The following is a 17,078-nucleotide window of genomic DNA, read 5'->3' as shown; positions in this document are numbered from 1 at the left end:
CTTTATAACTACTGCCACGTTATGTTACCATTTTTGAGTGAACGAACGATCTCCGGCGGCGATTATTTTTTATTCTTTTTCTTCCTCTCACATTTTCTCAAATTGTTTTTTATCGCTTTCATGTTTGTTTTCCTTTTCGTTTGTTTTCACCATCTGTCTCTCTCTCTCTCTTTCACTTTTCTCTCTTCCTACTACATTTTTTTTTTATTATTCTCTCTTTGTTCTCACTCTCTTTCTCTCTCGTTCTCTTAATCCTAAAACTGAAGTGTTGCTGTTGTTGATGATGATGATGATGATGACTGTGGTGGTAGAGATGATGATGATCATGATGATGAAGGTGGTAGTGGTAGTGATGATGACTATGACGATGATGATGGTGATGGAGATGGTGGTGATGATGATGATGATAATGATTAATTTTTATACAATTTTTGTTTTTTTCGTTAATGACACGATCGAAAATTAATTTTTTTCGCTAATGACACGAATTTTTTTTTTAGGAAAAAACGGGGAAAAAAAAAGAAATTTTTCGAATTTACGAAAAAAATAATAGTAATAATAATAATCGAACGCGTTTTTTTTTTTGTTTAATGATAATAATATTTGGAATTTAACGATAGAGGCGCAATATGGCTGTTATATCGTGGCAGGAGTTAGTTAGTAAGATAATAAAATAGTTTTAGTTTAGTTAAATCGAGTAATAAAAAATTGGAATAAAAAATTTGTAAAAGTTGTTTGAATTTCGTTTCGATTTCGAAAAGGAAAAAATTTTTTATTTTATTTTCGGAGGGGGTGGGAGGCGATGGGGAAGGGGTTACTTCCCAATTTTATTTTTTGTTTAAATTTTCGTATTCGAAGCACGAAATGCAAAGATTTCACTTTTCTCTCTTTCTCTCTCTTTCTCTCTCTTTCTCAACCTTTAAGGGCGACGATGATGAACTTAAATGGCATCGAAATTTATTTTCTTTCTGTTTGTTTGTTTAGAAAAGGAAAAAGGTGAAACAAACAACCAGGAAGACAAGAAAAAAAAAAAATTTTATTTCCGTTTGTTACTTTTTCTCAAAAAGAGAAAAAAAAAAATGGCGAGAGCCATATTTAGTCATCGATATTTTTACTCGGTTTCTTTTTTTTTTTTTTTTTTATGTATAAAAATAATTACGGGCGGTTGTTTGTTGTTGTTGTTGTTGTTTGTTTGTTTGTTTGTTGAGTTTATTAAATTTAATCGTAATTATTTTATTTTTCCTTTAATTTTTTTTTAAATATAAAATTTCACTTTTTATGTAATGAAAAACGAGATTTTAAAAAAAAAAATTTAAAAAATTTTATTAATTACGTAACCTTAATTCGAAAGGGATCATTTTGAATCCCCCCTCGGGAAAATTTTTTTTGTTTGTTTCTTTTCCGCACGCTTTTTAAAAATAAAAAAAATTTCCTGAATTTTATCCCTTCGAGTTTTTTTTTTTTTGATCGTGGAACTAGTAGTAATAATAACTTTCCGTAAAAAAAATTTTGCATTTTGTTGCAGTTTTATTTTTTCTCTTCCTTCCTCATTCTTTCTACCACCCTGCCCTCTTTCCCCTCCCCTCCCCATCTGATCCTCTCCCCCTTCACACCGAAAAATGAGACGAGATTTCTTTTGCCACGTTTAAAAAATTTTTTTTTTTTTTTACGTTTGAAAAATTGAATTCGTATCGGAATTTATTTATTTATTTAAAAGTGGATTTAAGTAAAAGTTTACTTTTGTTAATTGATCGTGACTTTTCTAAAGCCACGTCTCAAATAGAGAAAAAAATAAAAATAATAAGAATTTATTTATTTTGAATTAAACTTATCATTTTTAGTTGAGGGAAAAAAACTACTTTCTCTAAAAGAAAATTTTTTTTTTTGCAAATAATAAAAATTTTTGACAATGTGTCGTCTGCTTTTATTATCATTATTTAAATTGTTAATTTTTAACCTTTTAAATTAACCATGGAAATTTTTTTTTTTTTTGTGAAAGAATCGAGTTTTTTTTTTTTGTCAATGTCGACCTTTAATTAAATAAAAAAAATAAAAACTTTCGCTATCGCGCACGAACATACAAAAAAAAAAAAAAGAAGAAGAAAAACATAAAAAAACATAAAAAAACAAACAAAAACAAAAACATGAACGTGTTGTTGTTGTTGTCGTCGTTGTGCCACGATAATTTTATTTGTTTTTTTATTAATTAATTTTTTTTTGCGTGTGTGTGCGTGCCCGTGCGTGTGAGTTCGTAATAATAATGATAACGAGAAAAAGACGATTTTAAGCTTCACCCTTTTCCCATCGTGTAATTAGACTCTTCCTAAAATTATAGTCTGCTTTCGACAAATAAGAATTTTTTTGGACAATTCGTGGCACGTTGAAAATTTTCATTTTTCCAAACGAAAATAAAAAGGAAATCGAACGATTGATCGATCGATATATCGATTTACATTTTCGAGTGTATACCGGAACGAAAAGTGTCAGAAGATAATTGATTGAAAGAGAGAGAGAGAGAGAGAGAGAGAGAGAGAGAGAGAGAGAGAGAGAGAGAGAGAGAGAGAGAGAGAGAGAGAGAGAGAGAGAGAGAGAGAGAGAAAGAGATAGGATAGTAAAAGAAAAAAGAAATTTTTTTTTTTTTAACGAACGATTCGGATCCGTTTTTTATTTAATGAAACAAATGAAAAGCCGAAGCTGTCTCGAGTTTGTTGTTTGTTGTTGTTGTTGGCCTAAACGGGGATTCGATCGACCGACTCTCACTTTACGTATCGAGATCCGCGCGCACGTTTTAGTGTGGCAACGGTGGTTGTCGTCGGAGGTTGTCGGATTGTTTTTCATAAAAAAATTTTTTTTTTTTTTTTTCGTTCGGGTCGGTGCTTTTACTTTATTATTATTATTATTATTACTATTAAGAAAATTCGGGAAATTTGTTTTTTGTTAATTTACGTCATCCTTTTCGAAAAAAACCGTTAGAGGATGAACCGTTCGAAACCGTTCGTTTTTTGTTTTTAAAATTTGTGTTGTGAGTTTGTTCAATTTACAAAAAAAAAAAAAAAATTTTTTTTTCTATTTACACGTTTAAAAGGAAGGATAAAAATCCGAAATGAATAAATCGGTAAAAAAAAAAAAAAACGAGCGCAACTTTTTTTTTTTTTGCTCTGATTAACAACGTGTTTGTTTGTTTGTTTTATGTGTCAATTTATTTTACAGCAAAATGAAAAAAACACGTTTTTTAAAATTATTATTATTATTGTTTACGTTTTACTTTTGCTCTCACTTTCCTTTTGCTGTAACAATTAATTTTTTTATTATTATCATCATCATCATTATTATTATTATTATTGTTATTAATTTTTTTTTTTTTTTTTTTTTGTAATGGATTAGTGTACTGGAGATGAAAGTTTGGAAGGGGGGGAAAATAATAATAATAATACTACTGGTTATTTTTATTTCCCGGAGAGCCTTGAATTGAATTTAAAAAAAAATTTTTTTTTTTATTTGCTGCGGATTTCGCAACCTATCACTCTCTCTGTCTTTCTCTCTGTCTCTCTCTCTCTCTGTCTTCTCTCTCTATCTCTCTCTCTTTCTCTGTCTCACATTTTCACCGGGTCACACTGAAATTTAAAAAAAAAAAGAAAAAAAATTTTTAGATTTAATCGTAGAGACACTCTCATAACCTCCTGCTCTCGTTTTTGTTTTGTTTTTTTTTTGTTCTTTGTTAAGTTGGCAGCACCTTTTTTTGTAACATTTTAAAAGCTGCCAACAAACCGGAACTCACTGCATAATGTTATCGTTCATTCGTTCGTTGCCATTTTTTTTACACTTTATTGCAAATTATTATTATTATTATTTCGGTTTTTATTTGAATCGATTTATTGTGATTATCGCCAAATCTCGATTGAGTTTTTTTCGTCGTTTGTTTGTTTGTTGTTTGTTGTTTTTATACGAAAAATGTTTTTTAAACGTAAATCGGGGATCGGTTTGTTTTTGTTTTTTTACGTGGTGCGTGAGAGGAGGGGCGGGACGGGGAGGGAAAGAATGTTTGTCGTTTGTCGTGTCGATTAACGTTTGTTGCAAAAGAAATAGAAAAAAAATTAGGGGGAAGGGGGGGAGAGTTTTTACATTCGAATGAATTCCCAAAGGTTGAGAGAATCTTCGACTACACCTCCTGACCGATAGCCAACAAACAAGTTAAAAAGTTTATTTAATTCGGCCTTGCCTGATACAGACCTTCTCTCATTTATACTTTTGTTATTATTAACCGACTGGCCTTATCTGGTATATTCTGGTGCCCCGAACACCCTTCACTCGTCGACTCTTGTTTTATTATTATTATTTTAAAAACAATTTTTTTTTTTTTTTTCTTATTTATTCGATTTGCGTTTGCGTTTGTTGGCATTTAAAAATATTTTTCCATCATCATCATCATCATCATTATCATTATTATTATTATTATTATTACTAACGCGATTGTTTTTTTTTTCTTTTTTAACATTCGGAAGAATTCGGACGAGGGTTATTAGGTCGCTTCGTTATCATCATTATTATTATTTACTATTATTCGTTAAAGAATAACGCTTTTTGTATCGTGGTCTTAGAATCGTCGTTGTTCGTCGTGTCATTAGACTTAACGTAATAATAATTTTTTTTTTTAACTTGACAAAAAATCCTTTTAGATTTTTTTTTTTTTATTATTCTCCGTTAAATTTTTTTTTAAATAATCCAAATTTAATGGAGTAAATAATAATAATAATGATAATAATGATGATGATGATGATGATGATGATTGTTGTTCGAAACGATGGAAATTATTCACGCTTCGATTAATTCATCTTTTTTTTTTTATTTATTTATTTAAATTTTTTTTGTGTAATAATGATGATGAAAATGTAATAATAATAATAATAGTAATAATAATAATGGCGGACGTTTTTTTTTACTGTTATTTTGTCGGGTAAAAAAAAAAAAAATTTTTGTTTGTTTGTTTGTTCGTTTGTCTTGTTTTTATTTACGTAGGATTTCGTGTAAAAGGTTTTTGTGAGGACGTTAACAACCGTATTAAAAAAAAAAAAAAACGTGTAAATTTAAATTTAGGTAGGGAAAGGGGAAGAGAGGAAGGGAAGAAGGGAGAAGGGAGAACTCTTAATCTTTTGACACGGCGTATGATAATAATAACAAAACATTAAACACGTCACCTTGAGTGTGTTAATACGATGACATTTTTAAAGGTTGCGAATCAATTAAGGAAAAGAAGAAGAAGAAAAAATTATTATTATTAGTATTATTATCATTATCATTATTTCGCGAGGACACGAAATAAATTTTTTTTTTTGGAAATTTTATAAAAATTATTTCTATTTACACGACGCGTTTAATTTTTTTAAAACTTTTTTTTTTTAGGAAATTGTTTGAAATTTTTCGGGTCAAAAACTCGGGGACTCTTTTAATTACCGTTAAAATCTTTTTTTTTTTTAAGTAATCTATTGACACGTTTTTTTTTTAAACTCTAAAATTATTATTCTCGAGTCACGATGAATAATTCTTAATTAAGTTAAAGAAAGAAAGAAAGAAAGAAAGAAAAAAAATCGCATTCAAAAATCATTCATAATTTACAATGATGATTACGTTGCTTAATTTTTTTTTGTTCGTTTGTCGTTCGTTTGTTTGTTCGTTTGTTTGTTGTGACTTTTTTTGTTTGTTTTAATAAAACAAAGTAAAAAAAAAAGAGAAAGAAAAAAAAATGTTATGAAACGACGATCACTTTGAAAGTTAAGAAAGAAAGAAAAAATTAAAATTTAACGTTTTTGTTAATCTTTGTTTGTTTGTTTTTGTTTGTTTATTATTATTATTATTATTATTTAATGTCACACTCAATGGTTATTTTCTCAAATTGTTATTGTTGTTGTTATGGTTGCGGTTGTCGTTGTTTTTGTTTTTGCGGTCGCGTTAATTTTTTTTTTTAAAATGATTTGGAAGGAGTGTATTGTAGATGACGATGTGAAAAAAAAAAAAAAAATCTGTCGTAACAATGAATCGAAACGACCGTTAAATTTTTTTTTTCTTCTTCCACGACGACGATTTCGTAAAATTTTTTTTATGAATTACTATACTTGCGTTACGCGTTGAGAGTTGTAGGTTTTTTGTTTTTTGTTATGCGTTTACGATTTCGATGCAACGGATTTGAAATTCCGGATATATATTTTCGGTTCCACAATTTTGAATTTCCGTTTTCTTCCCCCCTTTCCCTCCCGCCTCCCCTCTCCCCATCACTCGTCCATCCGACGATGAATTTAAAATGGAGAAAAAAAAAAAGTTTAAATAATATTAACGGTCGAATAAATAATTTAAACGCGCGCAAACAAACGAACAGATTCGCCATTTTGATTTTTTAAATAAAACAAAAGAGATATAGGGAGATAAAGAAAGAGAGAGAGAGAGATGGATATATGGATGGATAGTTAAATAGATAGAGAGAGAAATAGGAAAATTAAAAATATTAATAACGGGTTGCCAATCGAGTGGTTGTTGTTGTTGTTGTTGTTGTTGTTGTAACATTTCATAGAGAGTAGTTTGCAATCGTTAAAAGGTGAACGTAACGTTCGTTTTTATACTCCTCCGCACATTTTTTTTCTTTCTCCAGGTACCATAAAAATAATAATGATAATGATAATGATAATAATATAATTACTATAATATTGTAGTGTTACGTAAAATTTTTACGTAACGTCTGTCATTCTTATATCGAATGGAAAGAAACTTTATTAATTTTTTTTTTTTTTATAAAACTCGATCGAATTTTTTTCCTCTCACTCTCTCTCTCTCTCTCTTCGTTTTTATTTCCATCATTCCATCTCTCTCTCTCTCTCTCTCATTTTTGTAAATAGAATCACAATCGGTTCGATTCAAATATACCGGTTATACTTGAGTCGTTGCTTTGTCGAAATATTAGATTTGCTTTCCTCTCCTCTCCTCTCCTCTCTCTCTCTCTCTTCCCCCCGTTCAAATTCGATATTGAATGCAATGCGACGATAATAATGATGATGATGATGGGTAATTGTGATTGTAACCTACAAAACTTACCGAATTTGATGGAAATAATCATTTCGATCGTCGCGAAACGTTTAATTTTTTTTTTTTTTTTTTTTTTATAATTTTGAGGTTAATTGCAAACAGGCGGTGGTTTTTTTTTAAAATGGCGGCGGATTGGCAGTGTCGTCGGTGACGATTTTAAACGGTGAAAACGAAAGATAAACGTCCGAATTTTTTTTTTTTTTTTTACCCGACGACTTTACTGTTTACTTTCACTCGCTTTAACTTTCCAACTTTGATTCGATAAACAAAGTTTTTAAAGATGTATTTCTCTCTCTCTCTCTCTTTCTCTCTTTCTTCTGACACGACTGATAAGAATTGTTAATTTAATGGTGGGAACGAATTTTTTTTTTTTTTTCGTTTTGTCGCTAAATTTAATAAACTCGATAGGAATGAGGAAATCGAACCTGATTTTTTTTTTTAAATAAAATTTTTGTGTGATATACGTAAGTTTTGGGCGTGTCCCCTCTCTCTATCTCTCTCTTTCCAGAATTTTATTTTCCCCCGGGGGTTGGAGGGGGAAGGAGTACGACGACGAAAATAAATTATTAAAATGAAACTCGAGCGAACACAATACGATTTATTGATCGTATTCATGAATGTCGAACCGCGTTGGCCAAGGATTCATTTTAGAAAAAAAAAAAAATTTCGTGTCATTAGAATTTGGCAATTTTTTTTTTTATAATTGGATTGAATAAAAAAAACGTAAACTAAACCGTGCCACGGTGATTTTCGCGTAAATTTTTTTTAGAAAAGATGATTATCATTATTATTATTATGTTTTCGTTACACTTTTACGTGAGAAGGATAATCTATGAAAACCGGAAATTCGCTGCCAAATTTTTCCTCTACCCTTTGTTTGTTTGTTTAAAATAGCCAATAATTTTTATTTTCGGTCCCGAACAAAACGTACACGTGATCGATCATTATTATTATCATTATTATTGTCATTAAAATAAAGTTGGCAGTAAAAATATTAACAATAATAATAATAATAATGGCAATAAATAATGATAATTATAATAATTTTTTTGCGCGCACGCGTTCGTACAGGTAAAAACATTTTTTTTTCCAATCGTAAACGTAATAACAACAAAAATAATAATAATTATGATAATAATAATAATAATAATGATAATGATAATAATAATGATAATAATAATAATAATAATGATAGTAATAATAATAATAAGGATATTTATTGTTTGCCGCCCATTGGAAATTACCCGAATCTGGGTTAAATTTTTAATTATTATTACTTATTATTATTATTATTATTATTCGTACACATGGTGAAATCGTACGTGGAATGGAGGTGGGGGGTAGAAAGGGGGGTGTAAAGAGAGGAGAAAGGGGAAAAAACTAAAGGAAACGGTCAAAGGAAATGATTTTTGTTTTTTTTTTTTAATAATGAGATAATAAATGGACTCACTTGCGCCACGTTTGCCTGTTTTTTTTTTGTACGGGTGCGTTGATGACGTGGCGGTAAAATGAGGGGTGAGGAGAGGGGACGATGATCTGACGAATGCCATTTTGTTTTTTTTTTTTGTTTTTTTAAACGAGTGGTTTGATCGATACGAGATCGAATGACGTAAAGAGTTCGTTTGTTTGCGTTTGAACGGTGTCCTGTCCGTTGTACCTTAAGGGAAGGTTAAATGGTAAAAGGAGAGATAGAGACAGGGACAGGACAGGAACAGGGACGGGTTAAGATAAGTTGTCTACCTATTTTTTTTTTTTTTTATTCAAATAACGTAAGCACATTGATAAAGTCGCCAAGGTTTTCACTTTCCCGGATTTCTATAACCCAAATAAAAAAAATGGCGGTGAACAAACAAAAAAAGGCGGGAAAATTTGTTGTGTGTAATTTCAGGTACGAGATTTCGTTTTTTTCTGATAACGTGTTATCAATCACTTTCGTTTATCTTGCTTTCTACGAACAAAGAAAAACATTTCGTTAGTTTTTTTCCTCTTCTTCTTCCTCTTCTTCTCCACCGGTGAAAATTTTTATGTTCGATATTAAGCAACAACCGGAAACGATAATTAAAAGGTGCCAACTTTCGAAAAACTAAATTATTTAATTTACGACGTCGTCGATTTTTTTTAAAAAAAAAATAATAATAAATTTTTTATGTGACGATAATCATTTGCCATCTTTTTTGAAAGTGAGACCCTTATGCCTGATACCTGTCACAAATTTTAACAAGTTTGGTTGTTTGTCGTCGCCTGCGTGACAAACAAACAAACAAACAAAAAAAATGGTTTTTCCGACATTTAAAATCCTTTAGAATTTTTTTGGAATTGTTGTATGAAAGACAAACGGACGGACGGACAAGTGTCGTCTGAAAGTGTGCAAACGACAACCGGAAACATCGAAACGTACGGTAATAATAATAATAATAAACGGTAAAAATTTCGCTTATGTTTAACTGACACGTCCATCGTAAAAAAAATCACGATTATTTCCACGTTTTTTCTTTTTTTTTTTTTTTAAATTTTTCCCCCGAGAATTTTCCTCGAGAAACTCGCGCGCTCTTTATAGATAGACAAAAATCGAATTTTATCGATATGAAATGTAGTCATTAAATCTATTGACACGATGAAATGAAATTTTGGTTCTCATTATTACTGGAAGCATTGAAAACTATTTTTAGAAACAAAAAAAAGAGAGAAAAAATTTGGGACGGTTCGTGAAAATCATGACACGACCGGTTAGCCAATTATCATTATCATTATTATTATCATCATCATCATCATCATTATTATTATTATTATTATTATTATTATTATTATTATTATTATTATTATTATTATTATTATTACTACGATCATAATAACAGGAAAAGTAATTTAAAGCAGAGAGTGAGAAAGACAGATTAAGGACAAAGTAAAAATATCATATCGTGAGGAGGAGAGGACAAAAAGAAAGAAAGAAAGAATTTCGCATAAAATTTTTTGTTGTCGTTTGAATGAGACGTGGTACTAGAATACAAACGTTCGAGTTCGAATCGAACGTTTTTCGAATTCGTTTATCGCCGCGGCCGGGGATTCGTTTTAATAAAAATGAAAAAATAATTTTCAGTTCGGTAATTCGAATGAAAAAAGTGTCGTCGTGTATTTTTTTTTTTTTTTGTCTTGCTGACACGTTAAAAAATGTCGTCGTCACGTCCGCGTATCATCCTCCCCTTTTTTTTTCTATTATATAAATAAATAAATTACTTTTGAATATTTTTTTTTTCGGTGAATAAGATTGTAGTTGAGTGACCCAAAATCGTTTAAAAATTTTGTCTTTCCCTTTCATTTTTTTTTTTTTTCTAATGCCACTTTGTTCTTAGCGACCACTTTTCCTATTACGTATTTAAAAAAAATTTATTACTTACTTTCGAAAATTGCAATATATATACACATTCAAATGCCGAACGATTTGAGAAAAATCATTATTATCATTATCATTATTATTATTATTATTTTAGATTTTCTTACGTAACGGTGACGTTTACGACGACGACGACGATGATGATAATAATAATAATTTTATTATTGAATATTACAGTTTAAAGTTCGTTATTTGAACTTTAGATGCGATCGTCGTGGTCGTAGAATTTTTTTTCTTTTTATTTGTTGCAATTATTAACGACGCCATTTTGAATGTAACGAAGCCTTTTTTCCCGCGTGACCCCTTAGGCGATAATATATTTCATCATATTTATTATTATTATTATTATTATTATTATTATTATTTATTTTTCTCGATTCCTCGATCACGAGCCAATGAAAAAATTCTCATTTGAAAAATTTTAAAATATACTTCATTAGCTGCTGATTCCACGTCAAAAAAAAAAATTGTTAATAATAATAATGACGATATATAATTAAAGTAAAAAAAATTAGTGAATGAATGAATGAATGAATGAACGCGATGAGAAAAGAAATATACATTTGTGGATTTTTAAAAAAAAAATACTTTTCCGCCGTAATTAAAAAATTAAAAAAAAAGATGGCGGATTTCGCGTTTATAGAAGGTCTATAATATAGATATATAGCGGTCTATAAATTATTATTAATAATAATTTAATTATAAATAAATTAAATTAAATTTATAGAAAGCGTGTGAAACGATTAGTAGCACTCTTTCGAAATTCTTCCCCCCTTTTTGATTTATTATTATTATTATTTTTTTTTTTTTCGTTTGTTTTAATATCGTTGTACCGGTTGTTGTTGTTGTTGTGATTGTCGTCCACGTCGTACAATGTGGTTGTTGTTATGTAATCGTCGAATTGGTTGTAATTTATTAGCGTTTGGTTTTTTTTTTTTTCTCGGTCGATTCACTTTAATGAATTATTAGCGCAAATATCTCTCTTTCTCTCTCTCTCTTTATCTATCTCTTTCTATTTCTTTCTCTCTCTCTTTTTTTGTGTCTTTTTTTCCGATTCTCTCTCTTTCTTTCTTTGTCCTCTTTCTGTTTCTCTTGTTTCTCTTTTCCTCTTTCGTCATCCGAAAACGAATTTTTCTGCTCTTTTTTTTCAAATGTTGGTAGCCTTGCCGGATATCGGGGAATTTTTTTTCAAATGTTGGTAGCCTTGCCGGATATCGGGGAATTTTTTTTTCAAATGTTAGTAGTTTTGCCAGATATCAGGGAATTTTTTTTTTGTTTTTTAAAGATCTTTATTATATCCGTTGTCTTTTTTTAAATTCAGTTTTGTTCTCCATGATAGCGAGACAGTAGTAATAACAACTGGAGATTTTGAAAGGAGAGAGAGGGGGTAAGGGAGGGGAGGGGGATTTAAAATCAAACAAAATTTGTGAGAAATGATTCTTTTTTTTTTTTTTTTTTTCTGTTAACGGTTAAACGTGTAATTGCTTAAAGGGATTTAATCTTTTTTATTTTAATTTCGCGGTCAAATAAGAAAGTTTTTTTTTTTCAAATTTTTCGTTCTTGTTTTATTAACTCAATCGAAGAAAGTTGTGGTTGTTGTTGTTGTTATCATTATCATTATTATCATTATCATTATCATTGCAATTTTCAAAACGTCTTCTTCTTCTTCTTGTTTTTTTTTTTATTCTGGTATTTATTGTAATTGTGTCGCAAATGATAAAATTAAAAAATTTTAAACACGATTTAAAAATAATTTTAATTCGTTTGTTAAAAACAACCGCAACAACCGAGTTGTTGTTGTTGTTGTTGTTTGTTGTCGTTCTTCTTCTTCTTCACATTATTTATATTTATTATTATTATTATTAATTATACCTTATTTGCGGGATTTGAAATATTTTCAAGGCTTTCGATTGTTTTCCAATGTCTCTAAAGTGTTTTCACATTTAACGTGGCAGAAGTTACAAAAAAAATAAGTTGCGATAATGATGATGATGGAGATGATGATAATAATAATAAATTTTTTTTTTATTTTTGTGTTGGTAAATTTAGTCGACTGTAAATGATAATAAATATGAAGGATTGCGTCAAAAAGTATGAAAGTGAAAAATTATCCAGGTCGCGCGGTTTTTGTCGGCAACAGTGTTAACGTCGTAAACATTACTGATAATAATAATAGTAATAATAATAATAATAATAATAAAATGGAGGTGATGTACGAATCGAGTTGGAACGACGTAGTCGATTGGAAAACGGATAACAATAAAAAATTATATACGAATTACACGGATTGGCTACAGGACAGTTCGGATGGATCGAACGCGGATTCGGATGGTTCGACCATGATCGATCGCGGTACCGTGAGTTATTACCAAAGTTACCCGAGTCATTATTATTATTATTCATCATCATCATCATCGTTTAAAAACGGGAATGAATCGAGGAGGGGTGATGAACGAGTTATTAGGACGAATTACGGGAAAACTCTTGGAAAAGAGGGTATGAAAAAAATCGGATATGCTCGTCGGACGACAAACGATAAAACAACGATTAAAACGAAACAAAAGGCAAACAAAGATGATGATAATGATGATGATGATGATGATGATTCGTGCGTTGATGATATATTATTGTACGGGAGTGAAAAAACGGAGAGATCAAGGCTGATACATCATAACGTGCAATGTAAAAACAATGTCGTCCGGGAGTGTGGGGAACCCGAAATTTCAAACCAAAGAAATAACAATAATAATAATAATAATAAAAATTTAAAAATAGAAAAAAAATTAATCGCGAGAAATGGCGGACACGATTTGGAACGTAAGGAATTACCACCACCACCACCACCGCCACCCCCACGGAAAATTAAAGATGATACAGAATGCGAACATTCCGAAAATAATAATAATAATAATAAGAAAGAAATGGAAAAATGGAAAGAGTGTAAAAATTCAACTCAAAAACCAACGATAAAATATTCTAAATCTATGAGATCCCTCAAAGATTTTCCGATGGAAAACGGTGAAAATCGAATTAATTTAAAACATTCGAAATCCATGAGATCTTTGAAAAACAAAGATGGACACGGGAAAAATCCAACGTCGGAAAAATTCTCAACGAACACAATAAGAAAATTATTAAAAATACCAGAGATAATAAAAACATCTTCCGGTAATGTTAAAGACGAAGATAAAAATCCCGTTCACACGGTGAGAGGAAAATCATCATTACTCAAAGGTTTCGAAAATCCCGGAGGTCTTTTCACGGATGAAATCCTAACGGATGTAAGGTTGTCGAAACTTTTAGTCAATTCTAAACCTTTTCCAATGGCGTCGCAAACGAGGGCGGCGAACGTTTTAAAATCCACAGACGAATACGATAATCGTACGAACGGGATTATTCAAATTCCTAAAATTAAAACGTACGGGAACGTCGACGCCGACGTCGTCGACGAATACGACGATGACGTCACGATTAATAAATCCACCGAACGGGATATTAATAAACGTTTGATGGATTTTTATAATAAAAACGATAGAGAAGAAAAATCGATATTTAAAACTTTAACATTGAGATTGAAAAAAAAAATGAATTCGAAAGGGGATAAATCCACGAATTCGATAATCGAATGTAAAAAATCTGACGAATACGTAAGAGCGGGATTGTATACGAAACAAACGGCAAAATCATCCGAAAGGCAAAATTGTTACGTACGCGATAATGATAATGATGATAACAACGTGCCATCGAATGAATCCCTTCCTAAGGATTCAGATTTTACAATACCTAGACCTAAACTCATAGTTCCCGTTCATACGTACGGTATAAGAAAAAGAAGAACCGGAAATATGATGTATTCGATAAGGACAAGAAGTGACGACACGAATCTAATATCACCACCACCACCACCAACAACATCACCACCATCACCACCTTCTTCCGGTGATGTGAAAAAAACTCATCACACATCTTGTCCAGGTATGTATATGTTACGGGTAACGACAAAATCCAAAAAAAAAAAAAAATGGGAAAATTTATTATACCGTTATTTTTTTGTCTATTGACACGACGATTCGATTTTTATTCGATCGATTTTGTCTTTGTGTGCACATGAAACGATAAAAAAAAAAAATTTTTTTTTTCTTCCTTTCCTTTATCATTTTATATTAATTGATTTTCTCCGTGACTTTTTTTGCAAAACAAACAAACAAACAAATAAACAAACAAATAATTATTCCCGTTTGTTTATTTCTTATAATTAAAAAAAAAAAAAAAAAATTTTCGTTCGGCCGTCCAACAACAAACTTTAAATTTTTTTTTTTTTTTTACTTTTTTTAACCCGACAAAATCACTCTTGCAATTATTATTATCATTATTATTAACATTACCATCATCATCATCATTATCATCATCATTATTATTATTACTAATTTAAATTTAAATTGAATCGATTGATTATTTTTTAACGATTTCGATCGTTATTTTACGTAAATTTTACCGGGGTTAATTAAATTCGTTAAGTCCATAGAGTAAATAAACGAGGATATAAAGTTGATGTTTTTAAATTTGTTAAATAAAAAATAATAATTGGATTAGAATCCATAGAGTAATAATTAACTGTAATCATATAAATATACGTTTTAAAATTTGTCGGTTTCTGAACGTTTCCATGGGAAAAATAGAAAATGGCGGTGCAAAAAATAGATTAAGAAACGAGATTGTTTAAATTATCTCTCTCTCTCTCTCTCTCTCTCTCTCTCTCTCTCTCTCTCTCTCTCTCTTACTCTCTCTCGCTCTCTCTCTTTCTGTCTCTCCTTTTCCGTCTCCAGTTTTTCTACATCGTTTTCGGTGCCAATTTAATAATTGTAACGTTTTTTTTTCTTTCTTTTCCGCTCCATTGGAAAAACAATCTAAATTTCGTCCTTCGTCCTTCCATTTTTTTTTTTCTACTTTCAAATTTTTTATTTATCCAGCGTTCCCGCCGATTCCAGTCTGGAGTGATAACAAAGTTACCAATGTTCGAGTTATCAATAACCGAATTTTTATAAAATTATCTTTTTGCGTTACAAGCTGGTCAGAAACTGGAAAATATTATTATTACTATTGTTTGTTGCCAAACTTTATTTTTTTTTTATTATTATTATCATTATTATTATTATTATTTGTTGTTGTTGTTGTTGTTGTTGTTGTTGATATTTTTAGTCAATTACGTAATTTTATTGTTTTAAACTATGAGGAGGAGGAGGTGGAGGTGAAGGTGAAGGAGGTGAAAAGGGTGGGTTGGAAATGAGATGCCGTAGCAGGTAGCAAAAACAATTAAAAATTTAATAAATAATAAAAATTACGTCATTTTAATTTTAATTTTTTTTTTTTTAAAATGGCGGCGTTTTTTGTAAGAGTTGTGCGGATACGGAGAGAGTATTTTTATTTTGATGAGATTTTTTGTCATTTTTCCGCCGTTTTGATCAGGTTTTCACAGGTTTTACAATCGCATTCAATTTTTTTTTTTTGTTTAAAAATTTCTTTTTATTAATATTTCTTTTGCCTCTCTCTGTGTCTCTCTCTCTCTCTCTCCCTCCCGCCCCTCTCTCTTTTGCCTAATTTTGTCTCTCTCTCTCTCTTCCTCTCTCTCCTCCTCTCTCTCTCTCGTTACATTTTCATAAATAATTATATCGTATTAAAAAAAAAAAAAAAAAATGACCGCGTTTGCAAGTCGGAACACGAGCAAGAAAAAAAATTTGCTGCGGTTTAAATTTTAGCCGGAAAAAAAAAAAAAAAAAAATTATTAACGGAATTAATGACCGCAAAAGTTCATTATTATTATTATTATTATTATTATTATTCTTTTTTTTTTTTAAACTAATGTTCTAGATTTTTCAAAAACAATTGTTTGTGTTTTTAAATGTTTTTTTTTTGTTAAACGATTTTTAAAGTAAAAAATTTAAAAATTTGACCCTGAACTTTTAACCTTTTCGTTTGAGAACGCGATCCGGAACATGATTTTATCATGTGTGTCAATACGTTCCTTTTTTGTCTCCGTCGCTGTGATCGCCGACGTCACCACCACCACCCTTTATTACCACATCTCTCTTAACACTACCCCCTCGCTACGTGAATTTTCCGCTTGGAATTCTTAAAAGAAAAAAAAAAAAGCAGACGATAAAAAAATCTATCGAATTCAATATAAAATAATTAATAATAATAATAATAATGAAACGAATGAGAGAACATACAATGAAAGGGGGGCGTGGACGCGGATTCAATGAGCGACAGCAAATAAATGATATTAACAGACAATCGATAAACGTACAGTGTGGCCAACTTTTGTTTTTTTTTATCTTCTTCTTATTCTCTCTCCATCTTGAATAGTCTCGTTGCCTTCGGAAACCTTTAATGATGTTTTTCGAAATCGACTTGTTGCCTCGCCTCTCTGATTCTTACTTCCGGTTGATTAAAAAAAAATTTTTCTTTTTGGGTTGTTTAACTCTGGTGATGATAAGTGAGAAGAAGAAGGAGGAGGGGGAAAAGTGGGGGGAAGCAACGGCCACAGAATAAACGAGAGAAAATGACGAAAAAGTTTTTTTTTTAAGTTTTCCTACGTGCCTGAAAATTTTTTTTA

General features: G+C 30.3%; 1 protein-coding gene across 1 annotated transcript; it reads left to right on the top strand.

The window, feature by feature from the left end:
• Window positions 1–12,663: 12,663 nt before the first annotated feature.
• Window positions 12,664–16,426, top strand: Phum_PHUM189900 (uncharacterized protein; the record flags this gene model as incomplete). Its single annotated transcript, XM_002425237.1, has 4 exons — window positions 12,664–13,099; window positions 13,238–14,437; window positions 15,696–15,762; window positions 16,393–16,426. The coding sequence occupies 4 exons, from the start codon at window positions 12,664–12,666 to the stop codon at window positions 16,424–16,426; spliced, it is 1,737 nt and encodes a 578-aa protein (XP_002425282.1).
• Between the last annotated feature and the right edge of the window lie 652 nt (window positions 16,427–17,078).

The sequence above is a fragment of the Pediculus humanus genome, genomic scaffold, assembly GCF_000006295.1.
Source record: "Pediculus humanus corporis 1103172107540 genomic scaffold, whole genome shotgun sequence".
NCBI classification, from domain to species: domain Eukaryota; kingdom Metazoa; phylum Arthropoda; class Insecta; order Psocodea; family Pediculidae; genus Pediculus; species Pediculus humanus.
This window is presented reverse-complemented; position numbering and strand designations above follow the sequence as displayed.